This window comes from Vigna umbellata, chromosome 3 (assembly GCF_029865625.1).
Source record: "Vigna umbellata cultivar VRB3 chromosome 3, Vumbellata_1.0, whole genome shotgun sequence".
NCBI lineage: Eukaryota > Viridiplantae > Streptophyta > Magnoliopsida > Fabales > Fabaceae > Vigna > Vigna umbellata.
This window is the reverse complement of record NC_142167.1, coordinates 45,970,184-45,995,313: the sequence shown is the minus strand read 5'-3', so window position 1 is coordinate 45,995,313 and position 25,130 is coordinate 45,970,184. Positions and strand designations below refer to the sequence as shown.

General features: G+C 32.3%; 1 protein-coding gene, 1 long non-coding RNA gene and 1 pseudogene across 3 annotated transcripts; 2 read left to right on the top strand and 1 right to left on the bottom strand.

Annotated features, from left to right (window-relative positions):
* The first annotated feature begins 6,965 nt into the window (after window positions 1-6,965).
* Window positions 6,966-7,795, top strand: LOC148202693 (uncharacterized; annotated as a pseudogene).
* Window positions 7,796-9,590: 1,795 nt separating this feature from the next.
* Window positions 9,591-12,353, top strand: LOC148202692 (uncharacterized). Of its 2 annotated transcripts, none has more exons than XM_088110359.1 (5): window positions 9,591-9,788; window positions 9,936-10,088; window positions 10,226-10,586; window positions 10,708-10,865; window positions 12,004-12,353. In XM_088110359.1, exons 2-5 carry the CDS (start codon window positions 10,002-10,004, stop codon window positions 12,265-12,267), a joined length of 870 nt encoding a protein of 289 aa, XP_087966485.1. In that variant the 5' UTR covers window positions 9,591-9,788; window positions 9,936-10,001; the 3' UTR covers window positions 12,268-12,353. The 2 variants fall into 2 exon arrangements, with proteins under 2 accessions (XP_087966485.1, XP_087966487.1); XM_088110361.1 differs by having other exon boundaries at window positions 9,591-9,851.
* A 6,664-nt stretch (window positions 12,354-19,017) lies between these two features.
* LOC148202691 (uncharacterized) lies at window positions 19,018-22,542 on the bottom strand. Its single transcript, XR_015784805.1, has 2 exons — window positions 22,201-22,542; window positions 19,018-19,206 (listed from the first exon to the last, which is right to left on the bottom strand). It is a non-coding gene; the product is annotated as an uncharacterized LOC148202691 (long non-coding RNA).
* Window positions 22,543-25,130: the final 2,588 nt, after the last annotated feature.

Here is a 25,130-nt window from a genome sequence, read left to right as displayed (position 1 = left end):
TATTTCTTCAAAAAATTATTTAAATTCCTTATTTTCAAAATTAATTAAACACTCATGTTGAGAATGAAATTTGGAAGTAAAATTTGTTTAAATTTGAATTATAGAAAGTTTGTAATTTTTTTTATTTTAAAAAAATTGTAATTAAGTGAGTCAACCCGTTTGCCCACCAACCCGTGGTGGTGGATCGGGCCAGGTTCAAATTTTTCTGACTCGCTAATAAATGAGCCGAGTTGGGTTGGTTCACTAAGTGACCAACCCGTGGTGGGCCGAACTAGGTGGCCCGTTTTGACAGCTTTAACTTAGACCACCAAAACTTTATGTAACATCACCATTATTCAGTAAGCATACTTCAACACATATCCCTCGTTTGCTCCCACTAATAAAGTGATCATCACAAAAGAAAAAACAACAAAAGAGACAACACAGTGAAATAGTGTTTAAAAGAAAACTCCATAAAGAATTTCATTCATCATATGTTAGTTCAATAATAAAACATTATATAACTCATAAAAACATATAATTAGTTGACTTTAGACTTAATTATGTCAATGAAGGTGTGCACTCATACTACTATTTATACTCTAGAGAGTTATAAATAATGGTAACTCGATCTACTGACATGAGGTTAATCTTCCACTCCTAAAATTCAAAAATTTAGGATAAAGACCTCCTATAATTCTCCTAAAATACAATAAAAAATGGAACTTAAATGAAAAGGTTGTGAATAAAAGTTAAGAATTATAATTTATGGAGAAAATATATATATATGAGTATGGTAAACGAGGGAATCCCATTGTATTGGTATTATATCGCCAAAAAACCAATTTCAAAACCAATTAAAAGAAAAATTTGACATTTTTTATATCACAATTATAAACTTAGAAATGATTAGAACAAATTCAGAGTTAAAATATAAATTATAAATGAGTTTAAAAAAATTACTCACGTTTTTTCTCTACAGTATACCTTTCCCAATTCTTACCATGAAATAATAATAAATAAATAATAATATACATGCTTTTTTCCTAAATAAGTTGGTTTGAAGATGTTGTCGAAGTTTTTACAAATTTTAGAAAATGAAATAATTTATTTGGCAATGGTACTGATAGTATTACTTTTTTGTTATAGTTTGTCAAGTTGATTTTTGTAAAGTAAGTTGAATCAGATTATTTTTGTTTTAATAGAATGAGACTTTCAAAAGTTGAATTATTGTATTTTGGTGAGAGAGCTTTGAGTTTAAAGAGAAGCAGAGGGGTTTATTAAAAAAACTCTATAATACTTAAGTTAATAAAAAAATAAAGATATGTTATAAATTATAATAATATGATGAAGGTAAAACATATCAAAATTGAGATTTATAGTTGAATATGATAATTAAGTATTTATTTCTTATATTTATAGATTTTCTAGGTTATAATAGTTTCTATTTACTTGAAGATATTAATATCCTATTGATATTAAATAATCAATAATTATTATATCATAATATTTTGAAAATATAATAAAAATTATTGTGTCTTAAAAATGCTAAATAATCAATTATTATATCATAATATTTTAAAAATATAATAAAATAAATTTTATTTTGAAATATTAAATAATCAATCATTATATCATAATATTTTAAAAATACAAATATAATAATTATTGTGGTGTAATTCAAACAATATTAAACTCGTTTTTTTCTGTTACTTTCTGTTACTGTATTATCAGTAACTAAACCTTGTATATAAGCTTTGCTTTTAAACGTTACAATATATCATTCATTCATATCTCACTGTTGCTGTTTTTTGCTCTCTTTCTGTATCCCGTTTCTCTGTTTCAATAGTGGTATCCAGAGCGTAGGTTGTAGAAACCTGTGAGTGACGTCTTCAACTTCCTTCACGGTGATACTGTGGTGGCTAAGGGCGTGGTTGAGACGGTTGAAAGAGATCAAGAAGATAGTTCTTGGGCAAGAAAAGAGAAGGTGTCATGGCCGATATTCCTGCTGCGAGTTTCCCTGTTCTCACAGATAAAAACTGGAGCAGGTGGAGTGCACAAATGAAAGTCTTGTTCCGTTATCAAGGCGTCAGTGCAATTGTGGAAGAAAGGGGGTATGAGTCTGGTCTTGGAGATGACACGGAGGAGCAGAAGGAGGAGCTTAAGAGGAAAGATGATAAGGCTTTGTTTATCATCCATCAATGCGTGGATGATGAGCATTTTGAGATGATTCAGAATGCAGCCACAGCAAGAGAGGCTTGGGGTATACTAGTGAGACGTCATGCCGGAGGAGATAAAATAAGAAAAGTGAAGTTACAAACGTTAAGGAGGCAGTATGAGCATCTGCAGATGGATGAAGGAGAAAAGGTGAGCGAGTACTTCAACAAAGTGTTGACGACTTCAAACCAAATGAAAAGATGCGGTGAAACGATTACTGATCTCATGGTCATAGAGAAGATAATGAGATCGTTGCCCCAGAAGTTTGATCACATTGTGGTGGCAATCGAGGAATCACGGGATCTTGAAAGGTTAAAAGTAGAAGAACTCCAAAGTTCTTTGGAGGCTCACGAGATGAAAATGCATGAGAGGAACTCTGTCCAGGTTAATGAGCAGGCTCTAAAAGTTCACCATGTCAAGAATGATGAGAAAAAGAATGTTAAGCAGTGGAAAGGTAAGTCAAGAAAAGGAAAATGGAGGAAAGAAAGTAGTGGTGCGGATGAATCAGATGAAAAATCAGATTCTGTAGAAAAGAAGAACAAATTTGAGAAGGGTTGGAAAAAGAAAGATAAACGAAACATTGAATGCTTCAACTGCCACAAACTCGGGCATTTTGCATACGAATGTTTCTCTGGAAAAGGCAAACAGAAGAAAAGATTTCAAGGTAAAGAAGCTCACATTGCGCAAGAAGAATCAGATTCAGAGCCATTGACCTTGATGGTAATGACAACTACTGATTGCATGGAACCGTTGACCAATAATTGGTATCTTGATTCGGGCTGCTCAAACCACATGACGTATAACCGGGAATGGCTGATTAATTTTGACAGCACCAAGAAAAGCAGAGTCAAGTTTGCAGATAATAGTACGTTGATGGTTGAAGGTATGGGCGATATAATCATTAAACGAAGAAATGGTTCACAGGCAGTTATTTCCAATGTTTTGCTTGTTCCGGCAATGAAGTGTAACCTTCTTAGCATTGGGCAGCTAGTCGAGAAGGGATATACTGTGATCATGGGAAACAATGATAGGGTGGAGCTTTTTGACAATCATAAGAAGCTGATTTTGAGAAGCAAAATCTCAAAGAACAGAACCTTTCAAGTCAGTTTGGAGGCGTTTGAAAATCTACAGTGTTTTTCTACTGTAAAGGAAGAAGATAGTTGGTTGTGGCACTTACGTTTTGGTCATTTGAACTTCAGAGATTTGCAGAGGCTTGGTGCGAATGGTATGGTGTCAGGTATGCCAAATATATCTTTACCAGTAAATGCATGTGAGTCGTGTTTGATAGGAAAGCAAACCAGAAAGCCTTTCAAAACTCAGTCAAAGAAGAGATCGAAGGAGTGTCTTGAGATAGTATATTCTGATGTCTGTGGTCCGATTGAGGTACCCTCTTTGGCAGGCAACAGATATTTCCTTGCATTTGTTGATGAGCATAGCAAAATGATGTGGGTGTACTTGATCAAAGCAAGAAGTGAAGTCCTGGAATTGTTCAAAAGGTATAAGACTCGTGTAGAAAAGGAGAGTAGTAAGGTGTTGAAAATTCTCAGAACAGATGGAGGAGGAGAATACACCTCACTTGATTTTGAGAGCTTTTGTCAGAATAATGGAATCACGCATGAAGTTATCGCACCTTATACGCCGCAGCACAATGGTGTGGTGGAAAGGAGAAACCGCACCATCATGAATATGGCAAGATGTCTCATAAAAGAAAAAGGGTTGCCACGAGAATTTTGGGCAGAAGCTGTGTCAACAGCTGTGTACATATTAAACAGGTGTCCTACAAAGAAAGTAGAGGGTAAAGTTCCACTTGAAGTCTGGACTGGGGAGAAGCCATCTGTAACGCACTTTAAGGTGTTCGGATCGTTATCATTCGTGCATGTTGCAGACCAGAAGCGATCCAAACTCGAAGATAAGGGAGAGCCGATGATGTTTGTAGGATATCATGTGACTGGAGCGTATAAATTGTATGATCCAGTCAACAAGAAGATGGTGATTAGTAGAGATGTCGTCGTGTTGGAGAATGAACAATGGGACTGGAAACACATGCATTCAAGCTTGAAGAAGACACTGGTGCATGGACTAACAGATGAGTTTATACAACAGAGAAATGAACCAACCATTGAAAGCAGCAGTCTTGGTTTTAATGAAACATTGCAGAGACCAAGGAGACAAACGGTAAGACCATCACGATTTTCTGACTATGAGATATATTCAGATGCAGAGATAAGTGAAGAAGGAGATGTGCTACATATAGCACTTATGGCTGGGGCAGAACCCGTGGAGGTGGATGAAGCTTTAAAGCAACCCGTGTGGAAGGAAGCAATGATTGATGAGCTTCGATGAATCGAGAAAAACAAAACATGGCAACTTGTTGATCTGCCACCTGGAAAGCGGTGTATCGGTGTGAAGTGGGTCTTCAAACGAAAACTAAACCCAGACGGCACTGTGTCAAAGCATAAAGCAAGGTTGGTAGCCAGAGGGTTTCTGCAAAAACAAGGTGTGGATTTTACTGAAGTCTTTGCCCCTGTAGCCAGGTTGGAGACCATTCGCTTGGTTGTTGCAATTGCATGTGAAAGAAATTGGCAGCTGTTTCAATTGGATGTTAAGTCGGCATTTTTGCATGGAGCATTGGAGGAAGAAGTGTTTGTTCATCAACCTCCTGGATTCAGTGAAAAGGGTAAAGAACACATGGTGTATAGACTGCACAAAGCTCTATATGGTCTAAGACAGGCACCCAGGGCCTGGAATAAAAGGATTGATTCGTATTTGCTTGATCTCGGCTTCAACAAGTGTATTGTTGAACATGGAGTATATGTTAAAGCCTCGGGTGGAGAATTGGTAATCATCTGTTTGTATGTAGATGATCTTTTGATAACAGGTTCAAATATAGAAGATATTGAAGATTTTAAGAAGAAGATGCAGACTGAGTTTGAGATGACAGATCTCGGCAAACTCAGTTATTTTCTTGGAATGGAATTCGTGCATACCGAGGCTGGGATGATTATGCATCAGCGTAAGTATGTGAAAGATCTGCTTGAGAGATTTAAAATGAATCAGTGCAACGCTGTGAAAAGTCCATTGGAGGTAAATGTCAAGTTGATGAATGATGATGCAGAGGAAACAGTAAATGAAACGGTGTATAAACGAATGATTGGATCACTGAGATTTTTGTGCAATAGCAGACCTGATCTAGCATTCTGTGTTGGTATAATGAGCAGATTCATGAATCAGCCCAGGAGAAGTCATTTACTCGCTGTGAAACGCATAATCAGATACATAAAGGGCACTTTGAATACTGGAATCTTATTTCCTTATGGAAGAAAGAAACGTGAGCTGGAGTTGATAGGTTTTTGTGACTCGGATTATGGAGGAGATTTGGTAGAAAGGAAGAGCACTTCAGGATACATCTTCTTCCTGAACGATGCACCTATCTCGTGGTGTTCAAAGAAGCAGTCCATAGTTGCACTGTCCAGTTGCGAGGCTGAATATATAGCAGGATGTTATGGAGCTTGCCAAGGTATTTGGCTTAAAGAACTACTGTCAGAACTGAAGGTTACGAGGGAGAATGCTGTGAAATTAATGATGGACAATACCTCTGCCATCAATCTGGCAAATAATCCTGTAAAGCATGGGAGAAGCAAACATATAGAAGTGAAGTACCACTTCTTACGAGACATGGTGAATAAAGAGAGAATTGAGCTCTCACATTGCAAAACTGAGGAGCAGTTGGCAGACGTGTTTACTAAAGCTTTGACTGGTGAAAGATTTGATTTTCTGAAAAGAAGAATTGGTGTTGTTTCTCTGAATGAAGTTTGAATTAAGGAAGAGTATTGTGGTGTAATTCAAACAATATTAAACTCGTTTTTTTCTGTTACTTTCTGTTACTGTATTATCAGTAACTAAACCTTGTATATAAGCTTTGCTTTTAAACGTTACAATATATCATTCATTCATATCTCACTGTTGCTGTTTTTTGCTCTCTTTCTGTATCCCGTTTCTCTGTTTCAATAATAATAAATGATTATATTATGACATATTATCTGTAAAAAATTTAGAAATATTTCATAAGATATTTAAATTTAAATTTTTTAAACAACTAGAATTTCTCAAATTTTCCAACAAAGTTGTATTGCCTTCTCCCAACGCCTCTAATAAATTAAAATAATATTAGATACACATAATAGAACCACTGGATAAATCATTTTCAAAAGGTTTTAACTCCTTTTTATTACTTTTCGAATTTCAGAATCCAAAGAGATATAAGATAATAGGAGATAGCAAATAATATTCTGTTACTTCAAACCAGTTTCATTAATATCAGAATTCGAACATCCAACTTTCAATGTTTGAAACAGTATCTCAAAATTACAGACATCCATGGAAACGATAATTTTAAATTACACTCATTATCTATATATCTTCTATATTATCTTTTTAAAAGATATAACATAAAAAAAATCTTATATCTTCATCTTTTGTCAAATCCTATCATATTTTTTTTTATATATATTCTTCCATTCTGTCAGTTTCAAAGACATACACATAGCGTCTTAAATTTTTTGGGATCAATGGAAAGAAAGAATTCAATGGAGTTAGAAGGAGAAGTAGATCTCACTCTCTCACTCAAGTGTGGTGGATCAGAAGAAACAACAACGTCTTTCTTTTTCCTAGGATCAGAGAAAACAACAATACCTTTCCTTTTCCTAGGATCAGAGGAAACAACACCTTTTCTTTTCCTAGAAGACTCTTTTCAATCAAACCTACCTTTAATGCAAACAGATTTTCCTAACCTTGATCTTAGTCTTAACCTAAACCCTAACCCTAATTCTTCTTTGGCGTCATTTTCCAACGACAACAACACCTATCTTTCGTTAGCATCTTGCAACCACAACGCCAACCCTCCAAACGCACCTGCTAAAGCGACCGAAAATGTTTCCTCAGAAAATTCTTTGGCGTCATTCTCCGACAACAGCAACACCAATCTTTCATCGTCATCTTCCAACGACAACACCAACCCTCCAAATGCACCTGCTGAAGCGGCAAAAAATGTTTCCACAGTTAGACGCTCTTTGGGTAAGTCTCGTCGGACTTCATGTACTCGACGGAGCAAAGGAAGGAGCGAAACTGTTCCTGCGTTGTTTCCTTGGGCGAAGAATCAGCGAGCTAGCGTCCACAGTAAGGAATATCTATTGGAGAATAATATCAACACCATCAAAGGAAAGGTTCACTGCAAGAGGTGCGAGCATGAATTCGAGTTGAGTCTGAATTTGGAAGAGAAATTGAATGACTTATGTCAATTTATTAGCAAAGGAAAACATAGGTGGCATAATAGAGCTCCACATGTTTGGACGAGTCCGGTGTTCCCAAAATGCCCTATTTGCGGAAGAGAAAGCAGCAGCAGACCCATCCTTGCCAAAAACAAAAGGAGATTAATTGGTTGTTTTTATTGCTTAGCCAGATGCTTGGTTGTTGCACACTTAATCATCTCAAATATTTCTGCAAGCACAATGAGGTCCATCGAACTGGTGCCAAAGATCGTCTTCTTTATGATACCTATAAGATTCTGGTCAATCAGCTCGTACCTGGTTTTTTTGTTTGATTGTCATTAGATTTTGTCTCGTTAGGAACCACTTTTGTGACTAAGTTTTGTCTTAATATCAAGATTTGTTTATTTGTTTTAGATTTTCATGTTAGTTTTCTAATTGAAGTTAGTTTCAAGCGATGTTTATTTATGATTCAGTATCACTTTGATTGTATAAAGGTTCTTATATACGTTGCTTTTTCAAGAAATATTAGCTTTTCAACACAATATTTTACCTAATATATGGTTGGAAGTCTCGTTTCACTAAAAATAAGACCAATTTATAATATATAAGTGAGGTCCAAACTTTACTTTATAAGCCGGTTTTGTGAAACGAGTTAGACTGAAACTCACCTTCTAAGTCATGATTAGAATCAGCTATGAGTTTATCTCAATTATTATCATATAGCTTACCTTGGGTTAACCTTACAGTATTAGAGGAAAATATATTGTAAAAGCTAAGTGAAAATAATGAATGTATAAAATCATATAAGAATCATATTTTCTAATCAGTGAACTGTTGCATATTCAAAGTAAGTTGCACCAGAATTAATAAATCATTGGTGTTGAACTATACTTATAACTGGGAAACATCTCTTACAATCTTTTACAATCTGTTTTTGAAATTTAATTTTACAGTCTGGTTTTCTGTATACATTAACCATTTTTTATTTTGAGTTTCATAATATCAAAATGTCTAACTTGGTTTGAGTTTTAATTTATATCTTATACGGTAGAATAATAGGTTATATTTTTTTCACATAACAAATATTGTCAATAATTTTGCTTTAGTATATAATAACTGTAAATATATCGGTACTAACATATTAAATATGTTTCTGTTTATATTTTATTCAGCGGAGTTAAATGGTCAACATGGCTGACTTATACAAACAATCAAGTGAATATATTTTTATTGTTTTTAACTAATATATATTTTTCGTTTAGTTTAATACAAAGAAATTAGTATACTTTAATATAAACACTGTTTATTATAACTTAAGAAAACAAATTAATTATATATAATAAATTTTCTATTTAAAAACATTATTTTAGTAGAGAAGGGAAAATTAAAAAAAAATGCATGCGACAACATTCAAATTTTATTTGGCATGGTTTTATTTTGTTTCTTTGACAACCATAGTTCACACAAGGGCGACATAATAAAAAATAGTAATAATGACTATTTAACACCCAAATTTATTCGTGTGAAGAAAAGTTTTTATTTTGAAAAAATAATAATAGTTGTAAAATTTGCAATGCAATATTTTTACAATTAATTTCAAATTAAATAAAATTAATTAAAAATAATAATAAAACAAAATACAGATTAATTAGGAATTAAAAAAATGTATGACGGAAATAAAATAAATTAAAGAATTTTCGTTTATTATACTTTGTATGTGTTATTCTATGCACTTCCACATATTTCTGCTCAACGGATTCCAAAAATCTGTTAAAGAAAAAATTATTTAATAAATTTTGAAATTTATTAAAAAGTTTTCAAAGATTTTAACAATTTATTGAAAAAAAAATTATTTAATAAATTTTAAAATCTAATATTGAAGAAAAAAATATTGAACTGATTTTGAAATATGTTGAAATACAAAAAAGATATAGGATTTTTTGAATTGCGAAAATAATTTTGGAATTTTCAAAAGATATGAGGGTGCAGAGATAAATGTGTGGAGGTGCAGGAGAAATACTCATGTGGCGGGGTTGTGGTTTGGGTTACGAGTGGGCTGGATCGAAAAGCCCAATTAGCCAGCGAAATAGGGGTCGAGGCATTCACCAGCAGAAGGTATCACTCGTTCTTCTCCTCCGTTCTCTTCCTCTCTAGTCTTTCTTTCCTGTTCTTATTCTTTCAAACCCAAAACCCTCCGGCAGCTATAGGAGGTTGGGCGGCCAAGGGCGAGCGGTAGGGCATTGAATGCTGCTGGTAACGGTGGGTGAGTGAATTGGAGTTAAGGCGTGGGGGTTTTCGTTTTGGAGGCGCTAGGAGGAATTCTAGGTGGGTGAATGCGGGTTTCCGTTTAAGTCTCGGTGGTGATGATTTCTATAATTGATACAAAATGTTAAGTTGGATTCTAATACATGATTAGTGTTATCAGATTTCTTGCTATATCACTGAATCTGCAACTAACGAGATCTTTTACAGGGACGCGTCTTATATCTCTTTATACCGTAACTTACCCTTCCATTATACAATCAATTCTGTTTCTTCATGGGAACTATTCAAACCTTCGTTCATTTATTAGCATGGGTTTCTATTACATGGTCGCCTGGAATTGCTCATTCACTTTCACCTCTGGTTAGTAAAAAAAACCCTTTCTTTATAAATGATCTTCCCTTGTCTTTGATGAAATAGAAATTGATGGCACAACCTTGCAGCATTATGATATGTTTTATTTTCTTTTAATTTTGTCAAATGATTTCTTGCATTTTCAGGTTATGGATTCCGAAAAATTTTCTCCCATGAATAAATTTCTGATGCAGTCCTATTATGACAGACACACCAATTTACACAATTCCGATTTCGAAAACTTTGTGTCTCAAGAAGTCACTTCTAGCTTGTGTGAAGTGCTTCCAGATAATCATGATCTTGTTTGGAGATTGTCAGATATAAAGCGCAATCTTACGGGTGAAGGTTCCCATCGTAGTGTGTCGACATTGATCAAATTTCAAAGCCAACATTTAAAGTCTCTGTCTGAACTGTTGAGCCACTCATGTGAACTCATAATTATTGAAAGACTTCCTTCCGGAGTTTTTGCTGACCCATTTGAGTTACAACATCTTGTTCATCGTGGTGGTAAATACTCTATCTACATTTGTTATTCATATTTGTACAGAAAAATGTAAAAGAATTTCATATTTGTAATTTTAGGATTGTCAATTTGTTTCTTTTGAGTTAGTTACACTTTGTATTGCAGTGTTCAGTGACATAGCTGTCTTTGGTGATACAAATTTGGAGCTACCTTCATTTTTGTCCAATCGTTCTGTTGTTGAAATTCACTTAGTTGTAGACCCAAATATATTTCAAAAGCCAACTGATATCAAGACTGAGCTTCCCTTGCATGCTCGATATCAAGTAAGATTGTTATGTTTCAGTTACTTTACCACATTCGTCTAAGCTTGTCTTTGAAATCTAATGTTCTACAAAAACAGTAGCAAATTACGAAGGAATTGTCAGTTTATCACCATGATAATTGCTTCAACTAGACATCCAAATGATAATTATAAACAAGTTGAAGCAACATCACCTAGGCTAATTACTTTTTATTTACCACCGATTCTAATATTGTAATACTATGCTAATAACACTAATTTGTTCCTCTGCAAATAAAACGAATGTGGCTTTAAAAAAATACTATAGCAGTACGAGGATCGTTATCAACTTCTAAATTTCTCCCTTGTTTGAAATTTACTCGAGTTCTGTTAGTTTGAGTATGAGACGACCAAAAAAAGGAGGAATGAGACTGCATATTTAGTTATAGTCACAAAACTTTACTTAACATAAGAGAATATATTGGAAAGCAAATGTGAGAGGTGTATTAGTAACATTTGTCATACTAGTGTTATTACATGTCATTTAGCAGGGTACACTATAGAATATGACACTGCCTTTGAAAGGTTTTTTGATAGGAGATTTTACGAAAATTTAGTACTAATGAAATGTGAATAAGTCCATATAAGAGGTCAAGACATCATTTTCAATAAAAAATCTTAAGACAATAAGTTTGTGGATCATTTTACTCATATATTAGTCATTTTATTCACTTTTACATAACGTGAAACTTTCAACTTACCTTGAGTTCTTAACAATGTCTCTCTTTAAGTGTGAGTCGGAACATCTTTCCCTCGAGTACGAGTGTCTTAGTAGTAATAAACTCTTAAAACTTTTAGGATTTTTCACCTACTTTATACTTTTAGAATGAACCATCAGCTCTGGTATTATTGTAAGATATTTTGATAGGAGATTATGAGGGTATCAATAAGGGGTGAAGCAACCCATGTAAGAGACCAAGACACAATTTTAAATCAAAAACTTTCAGACAATAGATTTGTATGTTTTATATATATATATATATATATATATATATATATATATATATATATATATATATATATATATACACTGGTTATCTTATTTTGCCAAACATAAAACTTCCTACTCACATTGAATTCTTTAAGAGTCTGAACTAAATCATTTCTCTCTCTTTTTGCAGTCTCTAAATGAAACTGGGTACTCAACAGTTGAATTTGGTGCACCGGATATGTTAGTTCGTTGTAGCACAAAGGACAAGGTGGAAAATCACTATTGCTTCTTCCAATTGGAAAAAGGTGATGCTAATGTCTACGACAGTCATATTGTTTGGAGAATACCTTCTGGCATAAATAAGCATGTTGGTCTTGTTTCTACGGTTACATTTACTGCAGCTTTGTTATCAACTCTTACAATTGTTGTTGCATCGTTATATTATTTCAAATAAATGGTTGAAAAAAGATTTAAGAACATCGTGACAATATTGATTTAAATTAAAGAAGAAAAGTCTGAGAGGAATTTTAGCATTGGAAAGGGGCAGGATGATCCAAATTTAAGCATACAATGGATAAAACAATTAATAACAAATATTAAAAGTATGAAAATATAATATAGTTGACTAAAAACAATTAATAACAAATATTAAAAAATATGACATTATAACATAGTTACTTAAATGTATCATGTATATATATTTAGAGATGGCAATCTGTTTTTGAGAATAATATTGTTTAAATTTGTCTTTGTTTTAATGAGAATCTTCGTATTGACTGAATATAAGCACATATATGAGTAATATTATTTTTTTCAATTGAGTGATATTATTTTTTTCAATTGAATATAAGAACAGAAATAACTATATACATATATGTTCCGGTGTTCATACTTTGTATTCCATAATTTTTTTAAGTAATATATATCAACATTAATATGGGTATGAGAATGAGACTTAATATGGTTCTTTTTCTCTTACTCATGTTGATGATAATATATATTTATCCTCGTTTTGTTTTTGTTTAAATTAAATTGTTTATTAATATATATATATATATATATATATATATATATATATATATATATATATATATATATATATATATATATATATATAAAAGATATTTTTCACTCTTTTTATCTTGAATGAGAATTTGACACTCCACCATGTAAATTACTAATTCAATAATCACATTGTATCGACTCTTTATGTTGCTATGTTGATATTTCACTAAATCATATAATTTTGAACTAAGAGTACAGTGAAATAAAATAAAAGATAACCTCTATTTGTACATCCATGGGTGATCTAGAATTACACTTTTAAATCAAATTTAACTCCAATTTAATCTATATTTTATTTTACAATCTTCTAAAAATTTGTTAGTTTGTTTGAATGATACATTAAGTTCAGCTTAAGTTGTTGGATTCCTAAGGCTATGTGAATTTTGTCAAAATCTAAAACTAAACTCAGAATTTTTGTCAAAATCTATTATATACTTTTATATGACTTAAGGGTTAATTACAGAGAAGTTGAATATATTTTTCTGTTATAACTTTTTGACACACCTTTTCTAAAAAAAATATATAATTTATTATTTCATAATTTTATAATTTCATAATTATACAATTTCATAATTTTCTAATTTTTTTATTTTAAAATTTTAAAAATTATAATTTCATAAGTTTATACATTTATAGTTTTATAAAATAGTAAAACTATAAAATTATAAAAATTAACTTTAAATATTTGTATTTTTTTTATTCAGATATATAGTTTTTACCGTCGATATATAAATTTTGATATATATTAACTTCACCTAAGTGTTATAACATAATTGATTTGAATTTTTAGGCTTTATGTGTGTAGTTGGATGAACTGATTATCACACCTACATTTTGGTATGAGTTGGGTCAAATTTAATAATCACCCCCACATCACATAAATACTCTTTTCTAATTGTCCTCTTTTGAATGAATGAAAGAGACAAAACTGTCCCTACAAACTTTATACAAACCAAATTTCAAACTGTACTACTAGTTGAGGTATTTATACTAATATTTTAATTTTTCATATAGTAATAAATTCATAGATGTGAAATGATAAACTAAACTAAATTAAACTATTTGAACTGAATTATTCAAAGTACTTTCTAAACCTATTTATATCATGATTTATTAAAATAAACTAAACTAAATTAAACTATTTGAAATATTGATTACCTAAATTATTTCAACTAAACATTCTATTTTAAGTTGTTTATTTATTTTATTTAACTTATTTTTATTACTGATAATTTTTTTGATAAATTTCTCAAATTTTAGAAACAAAACCACAACTTTTCGTCTGATTAAGGGTAAACATCTAACAATACAGGTTATAATTTAAAAACTGAGGAGCTTTGTCGTAACTTTTAAAAGATTGCACCATTGTATTATTAAAAATGAAATTCTTTTTTGTTGAAAGAATGGATATCATAATATTTTCCCTTTTGATTAAGTATCAGTCTTGGTAAAAATGAAATATAAGTTATTACAATGTTACGAGTCATTTTCACATAATGTTTTCTTTTTATGATTTTGTTAAATTTACCATGAAACTTCTCTTTCTTTGTACTTATTTGAGTATCAATTTTTGTGGGGTTGGAAAGAGATGTGTTTTTAGTTTTTGATTATTAGATTTGTAATAATGTTCTTTCAATAAATTTGGTAATGATTGATTTATTGTTTTATAATTTTTAAATTTATAAATGACATATTAAGTTTTTGTTTACACTACTACAGAATTGCTCATAGATAGCGCTCAATAGATAGCGCTTTTTTAAATAAGCGCTATCTATACATATGCGAAACAACAGATAGCGCTTATTTAAAAAAACGCTATCTATATCTATGACAATAGATAACATTTTTTTAAAAAAGCGCTGTCTATAGATAATTAATATTATTTTTAAAATTTATAATTTAAAAAAATCTAATAAATAGCGTTTTTTATTTAAAAACGCTATCTGTTATATACCTTGAAAATGTTTTAAAAAGAGGTTTTCGGTTCCCCTTGTCAGCGTGCTTCTTTTACGTTTCTTCTTCAAGCTTCTTCTTACCTTCCTAAATTTTCAGTTTCACTTATTCATGAAACCCACTACGCCCAAATTTAACTTTCAATTTGCCCCCAAATTTCAAATCGAATCGTACTTGCCTCCAAATTTCACTTCGTGCTTACCCTGAAACTTTTCACCCTTTCACTTCTTTCCCTCGTTTGTTGTTTTTCAAAATCTCTCCTTCTCTTCTCTCCTTATTTTTTCAGCAGTAACTCTAAAAATGCCTTTCTTGTGCATCCTTCGTCTGAATCCGACGTTTCCCTCCTTTTCTTCTCTCCTTCGTCGTGAGCGAAACCAACCACAAGTAAAACCTGTCATCGTTGGGACCCAACCCGCTAGTGAGCCTACCGTCGTGATGCTGCCATCATTGAAGGGGGTTGCTCCTGCACCGGTCAGCCACATTTGCTGCCTTGTTGGGTTGAAGGGGTCATTTTCCCCAATTTCTTCACCAGTTGCGTTTCTCATAACATAAATCTGAGTGGGGTGTTCAGATTTTCCCTAATCCCTTTACCCATTCACGTTTCTGTCCTTTATAGGAATTAAATTGGTATTTACTCAATAATAGTTAAAGATCAAATTAGACTATGATATAATACCTCTGTGATGGAATCCAGACACTTCCGTGCTATCGACACATTGTCTCTGTTTTAATCGCTGATTGTTTCGATTTTTCACCCTTTCCATCCGAAACATCAAGATGAGGTTACTAACTTCATTCATTCCTCTAATTATTTTTTTAATACTTTTTTGTAGGGTTTTAAGCTTTTTCTCCTTTCACGATTTTGATAACTTGCTCTACTTCTAGGGTTTTTGACAGGACTCATTGTCATTCAAACAGTCATGCCTTGGTACATATAAAATTGTGGGTTCCTTTATATTTCAATTTTCATGAATCCACGATATTAATTTTTTCTTGATCAGTTTTGCATTGCAGGTATGGCTTTGTGGATTCTCTGATTTTGGGTGATATATAATGTTTTTATTGGTGATTTTTGAGTGTAAGAGGGTTTAAGATGATTTAATATGTGAATTTGTGGATATTTTATTTAGAAAAAGATGATTTTAATGTTGATTCAAAACCACTTTGCAATTTCATGTAATCTAGTAGAAGTAGCAACAAAGGTATACTCTCACATTTTAAACTTAGAATTGAAATTTGTACTTATCATGCTTTTTCTGTAAATTTAGAGTACTTATTTTTCCACTGAAAATTGGTTCTGGCACTGTGATTTTTTTCTCATTTGTAGTCCCAAAATTGACTTGGCATGCTTTTTCTGTAAGCTTTGATCGTGTAATTACTACTCTGTATAAATAACGAATTCTGCCAAAGTTCAATGGTTCATTGATTTTAATTCCATTGCAGGATTTATTTGAGAAGAAAGAGATGTGGCCTTGTGAAGCTTGTGGGTTGAACCTTCCTTATAAGATGTTAAAGAAGAAAAAGGATTTAAGGGTCGGGAGCCAATTCCTATGTAGAACATGAAAGAGTTTGTATATCATTTTCTTCTCATAGATTGTATTTAGTTCTGGAACTAAAACATCATAATTCAAGTTCTGGACTTGTTTAGAATTTTTTTCCAGTCCCTAAAATCACTTTGTTTTTCAGTTAACAAAATCAAAGCATTATTGTGGCATATGCAAGAAAGTTTGGGATCTTCAGATAGTGGAAGTTGGGTAAGTAGCTAAATCTTGTTAACTAATTAAGGTTACTCTGTTATATGCTCAAAAGACTATATTGGTTAATATTAACCTTTTCCTTTTACCTTTGCGGATGTCCCCTCCAAATTAGGTGCACTGTGATGGATGGAGAGGAGTGTGAGTGCATGCAAAATGTGACAAAAATTTTAGCAACCTTTTCAAGGTTTACCCATTACTTGATATTTTGTCTCTTTGGAGGAAGAGGGTAGAGGACCATGAAGAACATTGGAAGAAGTTGTTAAAAGGGATGTCACGGGGAATAATTCTCTAAGGATTTGTTTTTTGACTGTACCCAATGGTATCATGTAATCCATATAGTTGACATAGTTTAATGAATTAAGAATTTTGTTGTTGTTTTCAGCTTAATAGTATGGCATTTTAGCATTATGATAAACTGGAAAAAAAGAATTTTACAATTCTTTCATGATGAATCAACCATTGATAAAATATAATTCATTATCTTTGAAGACTAGTTGCTTCCATTTTTATAATCTAGAGCTGGAATAAGTGGAGCAAGATCCAGATTTCATAATGGTGTCTCGCCAATTCAAAGCTATTGCTATGGAGCTTATTTATGTTTTGGAGTTGGTAAAGCTTTTACCTTCAGCACTTAACATTTACTAAAAATATAGAATTTTGATTTGAGTATTTAGCTCTAGAAAACCTAGGATAATATAAATATTAGTTGAATATTACCATTTCAGTCTATGCTTGCCTAAAATATTTTGGGTTATTCATGTTAACTTCTGTTTTATAGTTATATGTATAAACTATTAATTTTAATATTTTGGGATTGTCATCTTTTTGTGTTGCATTTGTATTTAATTACTAAAAATTCCTTGCTTGTTTGTAGAAACAAAGAACTGGTTGAAGGGTTGCAATTAAGGGTCACCTTATGAGTGGAAAGTTTACAGGTGAGTAATCTTCCTTTTGTGTTTGAACATGATTATTAAGAAAGTATACTTTTAGCTTCAATTGATCTAATGATACTTATGTAGTTCTCAGTTTTATATTTTTTACATTGGAAAGTACTTTGAATGGCTGTTATGGAATCCCATGGGTTCATTATAAGGGCTGGCAAGGAGATTTTTACATTTTGGTAAGATATATATAGTCATCGTCACAACGGCTTCATGTTACTTTCTAGTTATATATTTATGATTTAATTGTCTTTTTTCTCTTAATAATTAGAAAAGTACTTAATATGGTGTATTTTCTGGTAACTGGTAACAACTATTTGAAATTCTCTAATGCTTCTGTGCCATTTCGAATTGATACATAACATGTTTGATCATACTTATTTTCTGCAGGTTAATTCTATATGGATGGTACAATTTTAAGATTTGGGGAGTTGAAGGGAGTAGGGGCAATGATTGAACAAGTTAAGGGGTTTTCGTATTCAGTTTTTTCTCTTCATGGTGCAAGCCCTTTCCTTCCAACAGCAGATGGTGATGTGCAAGAGAAGCATAATGAATCAATAACAACTACTTAGAAGAGCAAGAAGTCATGATGGAGAGTTTTGAAATATTAGTGTATTAGTAGTTATGAACATTCTTTTAGATACTTTTCTCTTTTTCATATTTTTCTTAATATTTTATATTTTTTTTTTATAATAGAACCAATAAATTTGTATATAATAAAATCAATATTTTATATTTTCTTTTGAATTTTTATTTTTTGAAATATTTTATTAATTTTTTTTAAAAAAAAATTAGACCAATAGATAGCGCTTGTTTAAATAAGCGCTATCTATTGTCAGACACCAATAGATAGCGCTTTTTTTCGAAGCGCTATCTATTAATAGATAGCGCCATCATAGATAGCGCTTAAAAGGCGCTATCTATGATAAAAAAAAGCGCTATCTATGCACTTTTTTGTAGTAGTGTTAGAAAAGTGAATTCAAAATTTTGTTTGGATTAAGGATAAAAATAATAAGGAGAGACTACTCTTTATTTTGTGTGGTTTTAATGTAAATTATGTTTTTAAAACTTCGTCAATTTAGAGTAATGTTAGGATGCATATGACATTGTTGTTGAAATTACATTTTAAAGAGTATGTAAATGTGATTATATTAATTTTTAGAATAATAATGGGAATGTTGACATTTGTACATTTAAATTGATTTTAATTCCTTATTTTGATAAAGTAATGTTATATTCTATTTTTACCTCAACTTGGACATGTATTTATTGAAATTTCATGTCTGTTGTTATCAATTTATATGATTTTTCTTTTTTTATGGTTAATGAGAATGAGGATGTGTCTAATTGTACTTTGAACGATATTAACATTCTTTCTCAAAAAGTTGTTAAAAAACTTTACTCTTTTAATATGAAATGTGTGGATTGGGAATTTAATTTAGTTGGATATTGTTCTTCACCTAAACCTTTGGTGTAACATCCCAAAAATTCACCCTAAAAATTAAAATTTATATTCAAAACTTAAATGTTGTAATAATACATAACATCCCGAACATAAACTAAAATCTATACATCAGTTTTAAGCTCAGACGCAACTGCAAAGATAACCTTGAATCCTTCTAATTCGATCTTCCATCTCTTCCTCCATTTGCACAGGATCACGTGACAATCCTTCAACTGCTCCCGTATAACATCACACATTATACGATCATCGCATTCACATGCACAAACAAGCAAAGTAAGGGTGAGCTAACCTGAAACACATCATTTATAAAACTTGCATAGTTATTTCAACACAAATATCATATGATAATTAAATCAGACATCCTCAAACCAACGTACCACAATTCCTGTTGGACACTCATCCCATAATACCTAATAATCAATCCAGTACACAATAGACTCTCATCCGGATGATACATTGATGAGCAAATCAATGGAAGGTGCCCCACTTGTGATTTCATTCTTAGTCCCCTCAATATATCCACAATCAACCACAGATCAAGACATCCTACTACAGTGCACTCAACCTCAATACATACCCAGATATCATATCATTACTGAATCAAACGATAAATCAACGAACTTATATTACATCGGATACTGTTTATACGAACATTAAGATTGATCACTTAAGCTCGAAACTAAACATCAACGCTATTATACCGAATACCATTAGGTTGAATACCAAAAGATCAAACGCTGATTAAGATCAAGTGCTTAGACTTCACGTTAAGACAGTGTACTCTACTAGAACAATTACTATTACTTCGAACACTATTCGAACGATTGCTCAAAGATCAAATCTCGCACACCACAGATTAAGTACCCTTCAGACGAACACTTAATTGATCACTTTACTGGATTTAATTCTATCTGAGGGTAACCTCATCGAGACCGGATGTTCCCTACGTACAACCACTAACTATTAATGATCCTTACCTGAGACAATCATCATCCGACCCGAGCATTACCTATGAATGATCACTTCCTGAATCATGCATCATCACAACTAATCACTATTTATTAATCGATTGTTACCTCAACGACTATCAAGGCTGGTCACTCCCTATAAATGATTACATCCTCAGAGCAACATCACCAATAAAGATCATTCCCTAAGAACCATCGCTACGAGACAAAACACTATAATAAAGAACGCTTGAGTCTGGGTTAAACACCTAGAGTACTCTGCTGAACACCTCAGTACTGACCGAACGTAATCAAACTAAACCTCAGGTTACCAAATTAAGATCGGACGCTAGCTACCTCAGATCCACTAACATCAAGATCAACTGTTACCTAATAACACTCGCTACCAGAAAATAAATAACACGAAGACCGAACGTCGTTAGTAAGAACGCTCGTTACTACCTATAGATCCAACAAGTTTTACTTCCCGTCTCTCTCTTGAAGTATTCCAAATCCAACTTTATCTGCACTACCATCTCTCCCGTATCTGTACGACTATCACAGTTAGAAGCCACAGCCACAACATGCAGATGAATAACTAGAATTATCACATTATAAACCCACTACAAATACTATAACAATCCCCATGATAAATCGACTCACATGACTCTGCAGACTAGTCTTTCATAAACTGATGTCGTTTACTTGTAATTCGTCGTCATAACCTGCTCTCAATAACAGGCGACCCGAGCCGTCATCCATCGCGACTTCAGACCTATCTCCCCGACTCCTCAAGGACTAACGAGTAAAAACATCGATACTACGCGTAACGATGCACTATACTCAACACGAGCCGAAGTCAGTGGGCGAGACATTCACCTCCTCGCGCAGAAGAAGGTGACACTCGAATCTCCGTCTCACGCGTGAGACTAGCAAAAATGCTAAAAAGACCGACGAAGTTACAAGTAAATAACATAGTGTATGTACCACCTCTAACCGAATAAACGTGCTCAATCACGAAGTCATACATATTCTCAATAATATGTATAACTAGAATAAACGTGCTCAATCACGAAGTCATACATATTCTCAATAATATGTATAACTAGAATAAACGTGCTCAATCACGAAGTCATACATATTCTCAATAATATGTATAACTAAACCAATATTGGATCAAAGAAATAACCCACAATTCTCAATAATTGCTTCAAAATACTCCCACGGATTCATGCATTGCCGAACGTTATTTCCAACTCTGATACTGTCTGAACGAACGTTCTGAAATCGATCCTCATAAAAGGCCGAACGCTGCCGATAAACACCAAACCTAATCGAGCTCCAAGGACGAACGCTCACAGACCAAGGACGAACGCTCACAAACCAAGGACGAACGTTCACAAATCAAGGACGAACGCTCCCCAAAACCAAGGCCGAACGCTCCCAGAGCCAAGGACGAACACTCCCAAAAACCAAGGCCGAACGCTGCCAGAGCCAAGGACGAACGCTCAGAAAGACAAGGACGAACGCTACTAAAACCGAGGACGAACGTCCAAGATCCACACCGAACACTTAAAACCGAACGCTCACTTATACCAAAAACCGAACGTTCATTTATATCCAAAAGCCGAACGCTCACCTATACCAAAAACCGAACGCTCACTACGGAGCCGAACGCTAAGATCAATTACTTAGGCCGATCGCTAAACCATTGGACGCCATCCTGCATTCCTCACTGTTTGGACGAGCGCATAAAGATCAAACATCCTCAAAGAACGAACGTTCGTTAATCCATAGTATGACCGGACGCTCATTACAACCTACGGACGTTCGTCTTGAGATCAAGGCCGAACGTTCAAGATTACTCCACCAAAATACTAAGTTACGAACGAACGCTCATAAGTTACTGTTTAGATACCACTTGGACGAGCGTCCCTTATATTATGACGAACGAACTCGGACGTTCGTGCAGGACCGAACGCTCAATCAATTTGGACGAACGTCCAATTTGACCAGAATTGGACGAACGTTCTGAAGTTGGTCGACCACTATCTGGTCGAGCACTGTTGGGACGAACGTCCAATTTTGACTCACCAAAATTGGACGTACGCTCATTCTGCAGAATTCTGCAGAATCACGCAGGTTCCAGAGAAAACCCAGAAACACCCTATCTTCATCCCCTTCTTCCCAAATCCTACCCAGATTTGCAGCAAACACAACTATCTTAAAAATCAAAGAAATAAAACAAACTCCCCTTACCTCTTGAAGACTTCCTTGCAATTTTTTGAGATTTATCTCCTCCCAAACGTGCAGCTCCAGATCTCTTTGTAACCTCAACAATTCTTCACTTCCTCTCCCAGATCTTGCTGCAAGGACTCCCTTCTCACCAGATGCTCAACCAGATCCTCCTCTCAGCCCTTCGGAAGTTGGTACAGCTTCCCATGGTTGCTCCTTGAACGGCTGGAAACGGAAGGGAGGAAGGGTTCCCTTCTTCTGGCTGCTCTCCCACATGGCTCTCTTCTATGCTTTTGATTCATAGCCACACGGCCCATGGCCATTCATTTCGGCAGCAAGCAATGTTTTGGAATGAAGTTTAAGAGAGAGAAAGAATGTATTTGGAAAATGAATGCTGGCTCTCCCTTTGCTAAGCTTCCAGAAGTGATAATGCACCTCCAATAAGTGCATAATGATAGTCAAAGAGGTGGGTGACCACCATGTCCCCTCCATGTCCCCTCCATCCAAAATTTACGGGTCTTACATTTGGTTCTTTAAAAGTTATATGATAATTTATCTATTGATTTGCATATTTAAAAAAGGGGTTATGTTCTAAGTGTTCTTTGTATGAAAACAATATTGAATTTTTCTCACATTTGTTCTTTCATTGTTTTATTGTTAGAAGTTTGTGAGAATGATTGAAGGGTTTTTTTTCAATATTTTTAGTTTTTCAGTCTATATTTTATTATTTAGTTTATGAAGTCTCATTATAGTTATTTGTTTAAAGTGATTAAAGTAACTCTCATTATTATGATTATATAGATTATTTGAAACATGAAAAGTTTTAATAAATTTCATGTTCAAATTACTTTTACTTATACTATTTTCAAATTAAATAATTAGTGCGTATGACTAATAATAATTTTAAAAAACATATGATTAATATAATATTTGATCTTTTTTGTGTATAAAATTTTCAATATCGAAACTAAGAAGTGTATAGTATTTTTATTTACAAGATAATATGACAAATTTTATTTACTAATTAGTTTAAGATAGATATTAATGATGCAACTAGGAATTATCGTATTGGTATTTTTAGAAAAAGTCATGATAAATATGTAAGTAGTTTTTTTAGTTTTTTTTTTACGAGTGTACATTTCTATTAGTGTTTGATTTTTATGGATGACATTTTTTTATTAACAAGTAATTTATTGGAGTATTAAAGTTTCTCATGTTGTTTTACAAGAAAATATTGGGTTGATTACTTAGTTAATTTTACTCTTATTCACAAATAACATTATAAACAATTTAATGTTTTACCTCCATTTATTTTATATATACTTTTATAATATGTATAATCTGTTTATGTTATAAAGTGTAATATTTATCATGTGATTTCTTATGTTTTTTTATATATTTTATTTTAATAATATCTCATGTAAAGATAAGTGAATGTGGACTTTAGTATTACAGTGATACTAATACGAGTTTATTGAGAAATAATGGTTAATAAAAAATTATTAAAATGAATGTTGTATAAATATTATATTTGTATTTTGTAATAAAAATTAAAACATGTAAATAGATAGAAACACATATACAAATGAACAGCTAAAGATTTATTTTTGCATGTATTTTACTTCATTGTTTGTAGTAATTTTAAAGATGTTTTTAATAATATTATATTCATAAAAAAAAAATCAATACATAAATTGATAAATTCAACAAAGAAGAATCTATAGAATTAAATATCTTCAAATGAAATACATGAACTTTTTCAAATATTATTATATTATGTTTGCTTTTGTTAATAAAAATACTTACAAATAAAAAGTGTTCTCAAACAAGATATTGAATTTGATTCAATTTATTAGGAGTTGTTACTTAGCTCAATCCAGTTTATTTATCAGCTAATCCAAAAAATTTAAATCTGATTCAGTCTATCATTGATTAGTGCATTAAACATCACTTACTTAAATATAATTATTTTCTTTAACCTTAAAATATAACAATTTTTTTCTAATTAAAATCTAAATAAAATTTAATCAAAATACAATATAAATGATATTAAATTCTAAATATAATCCAAAAATAAAAGAAATAGAATATTATTTTAAATTATGTTAAACTTCAAATTCAATCCTAAAATACAAAAATACAAAACATATTAATATGTAACATTAATTATTTTTGTCATTTATCTATCTATAATATCACAGTGTTGAACGTACCATGCACAACATAGAAAAATTCATATTTAGAATTTCATTTTTTAATATAAATTTAAAATTTATGATATGTCGATTACTCAATCCATTACATAACAGGTTTTAGTAAACCGGATTCAAGTTTAACTGTGTCAAAATTTCAAATTACTTTGAATCTAACTCAACTTAAATACTTCAAATTATTTTTAAATCTAACCCAACTTAAATTCACATAGATGAAATTAACTCACAGGTTTTAATTCATTTTTAATAACACTGCTTATAAATATGACTCTATCTGAGGCATTAAAAACGTTCGTCGTGTTTCTCTCTGTACCAAACATATTATTTTTCTTGCAATTTTTCTATTCAGTAAGAAAACAAATTCATTAAAAGAAGATAACATGTTCCCCATACTTTTTCCTTAAAATTGCATTTTCTTGTTCTTTTGACTCTGCCACATCCATTATTCTAACAACCCTTAACTGCAACTTTAAGTGCATGCATGACTGAACAGTCTCATTAACCAATCAAAAAATTGCATGAACAATATTCATGGAGAAGATTTCAAAAAATACCTATTTGTCCTTTTCGATCAAACACATCAAGCACCTCACACACAATGCAATTTAAAAACCAACAAATTAAGTTCCAATCTGAGCAGCATCTGCTAGATCTCTTCCCTCCCTGGATTGTCCTTATTCTGCAACACCAGTACTATAATTGAGCTTTTGCATTTTTGCACATAACAATATCTGAAAACCT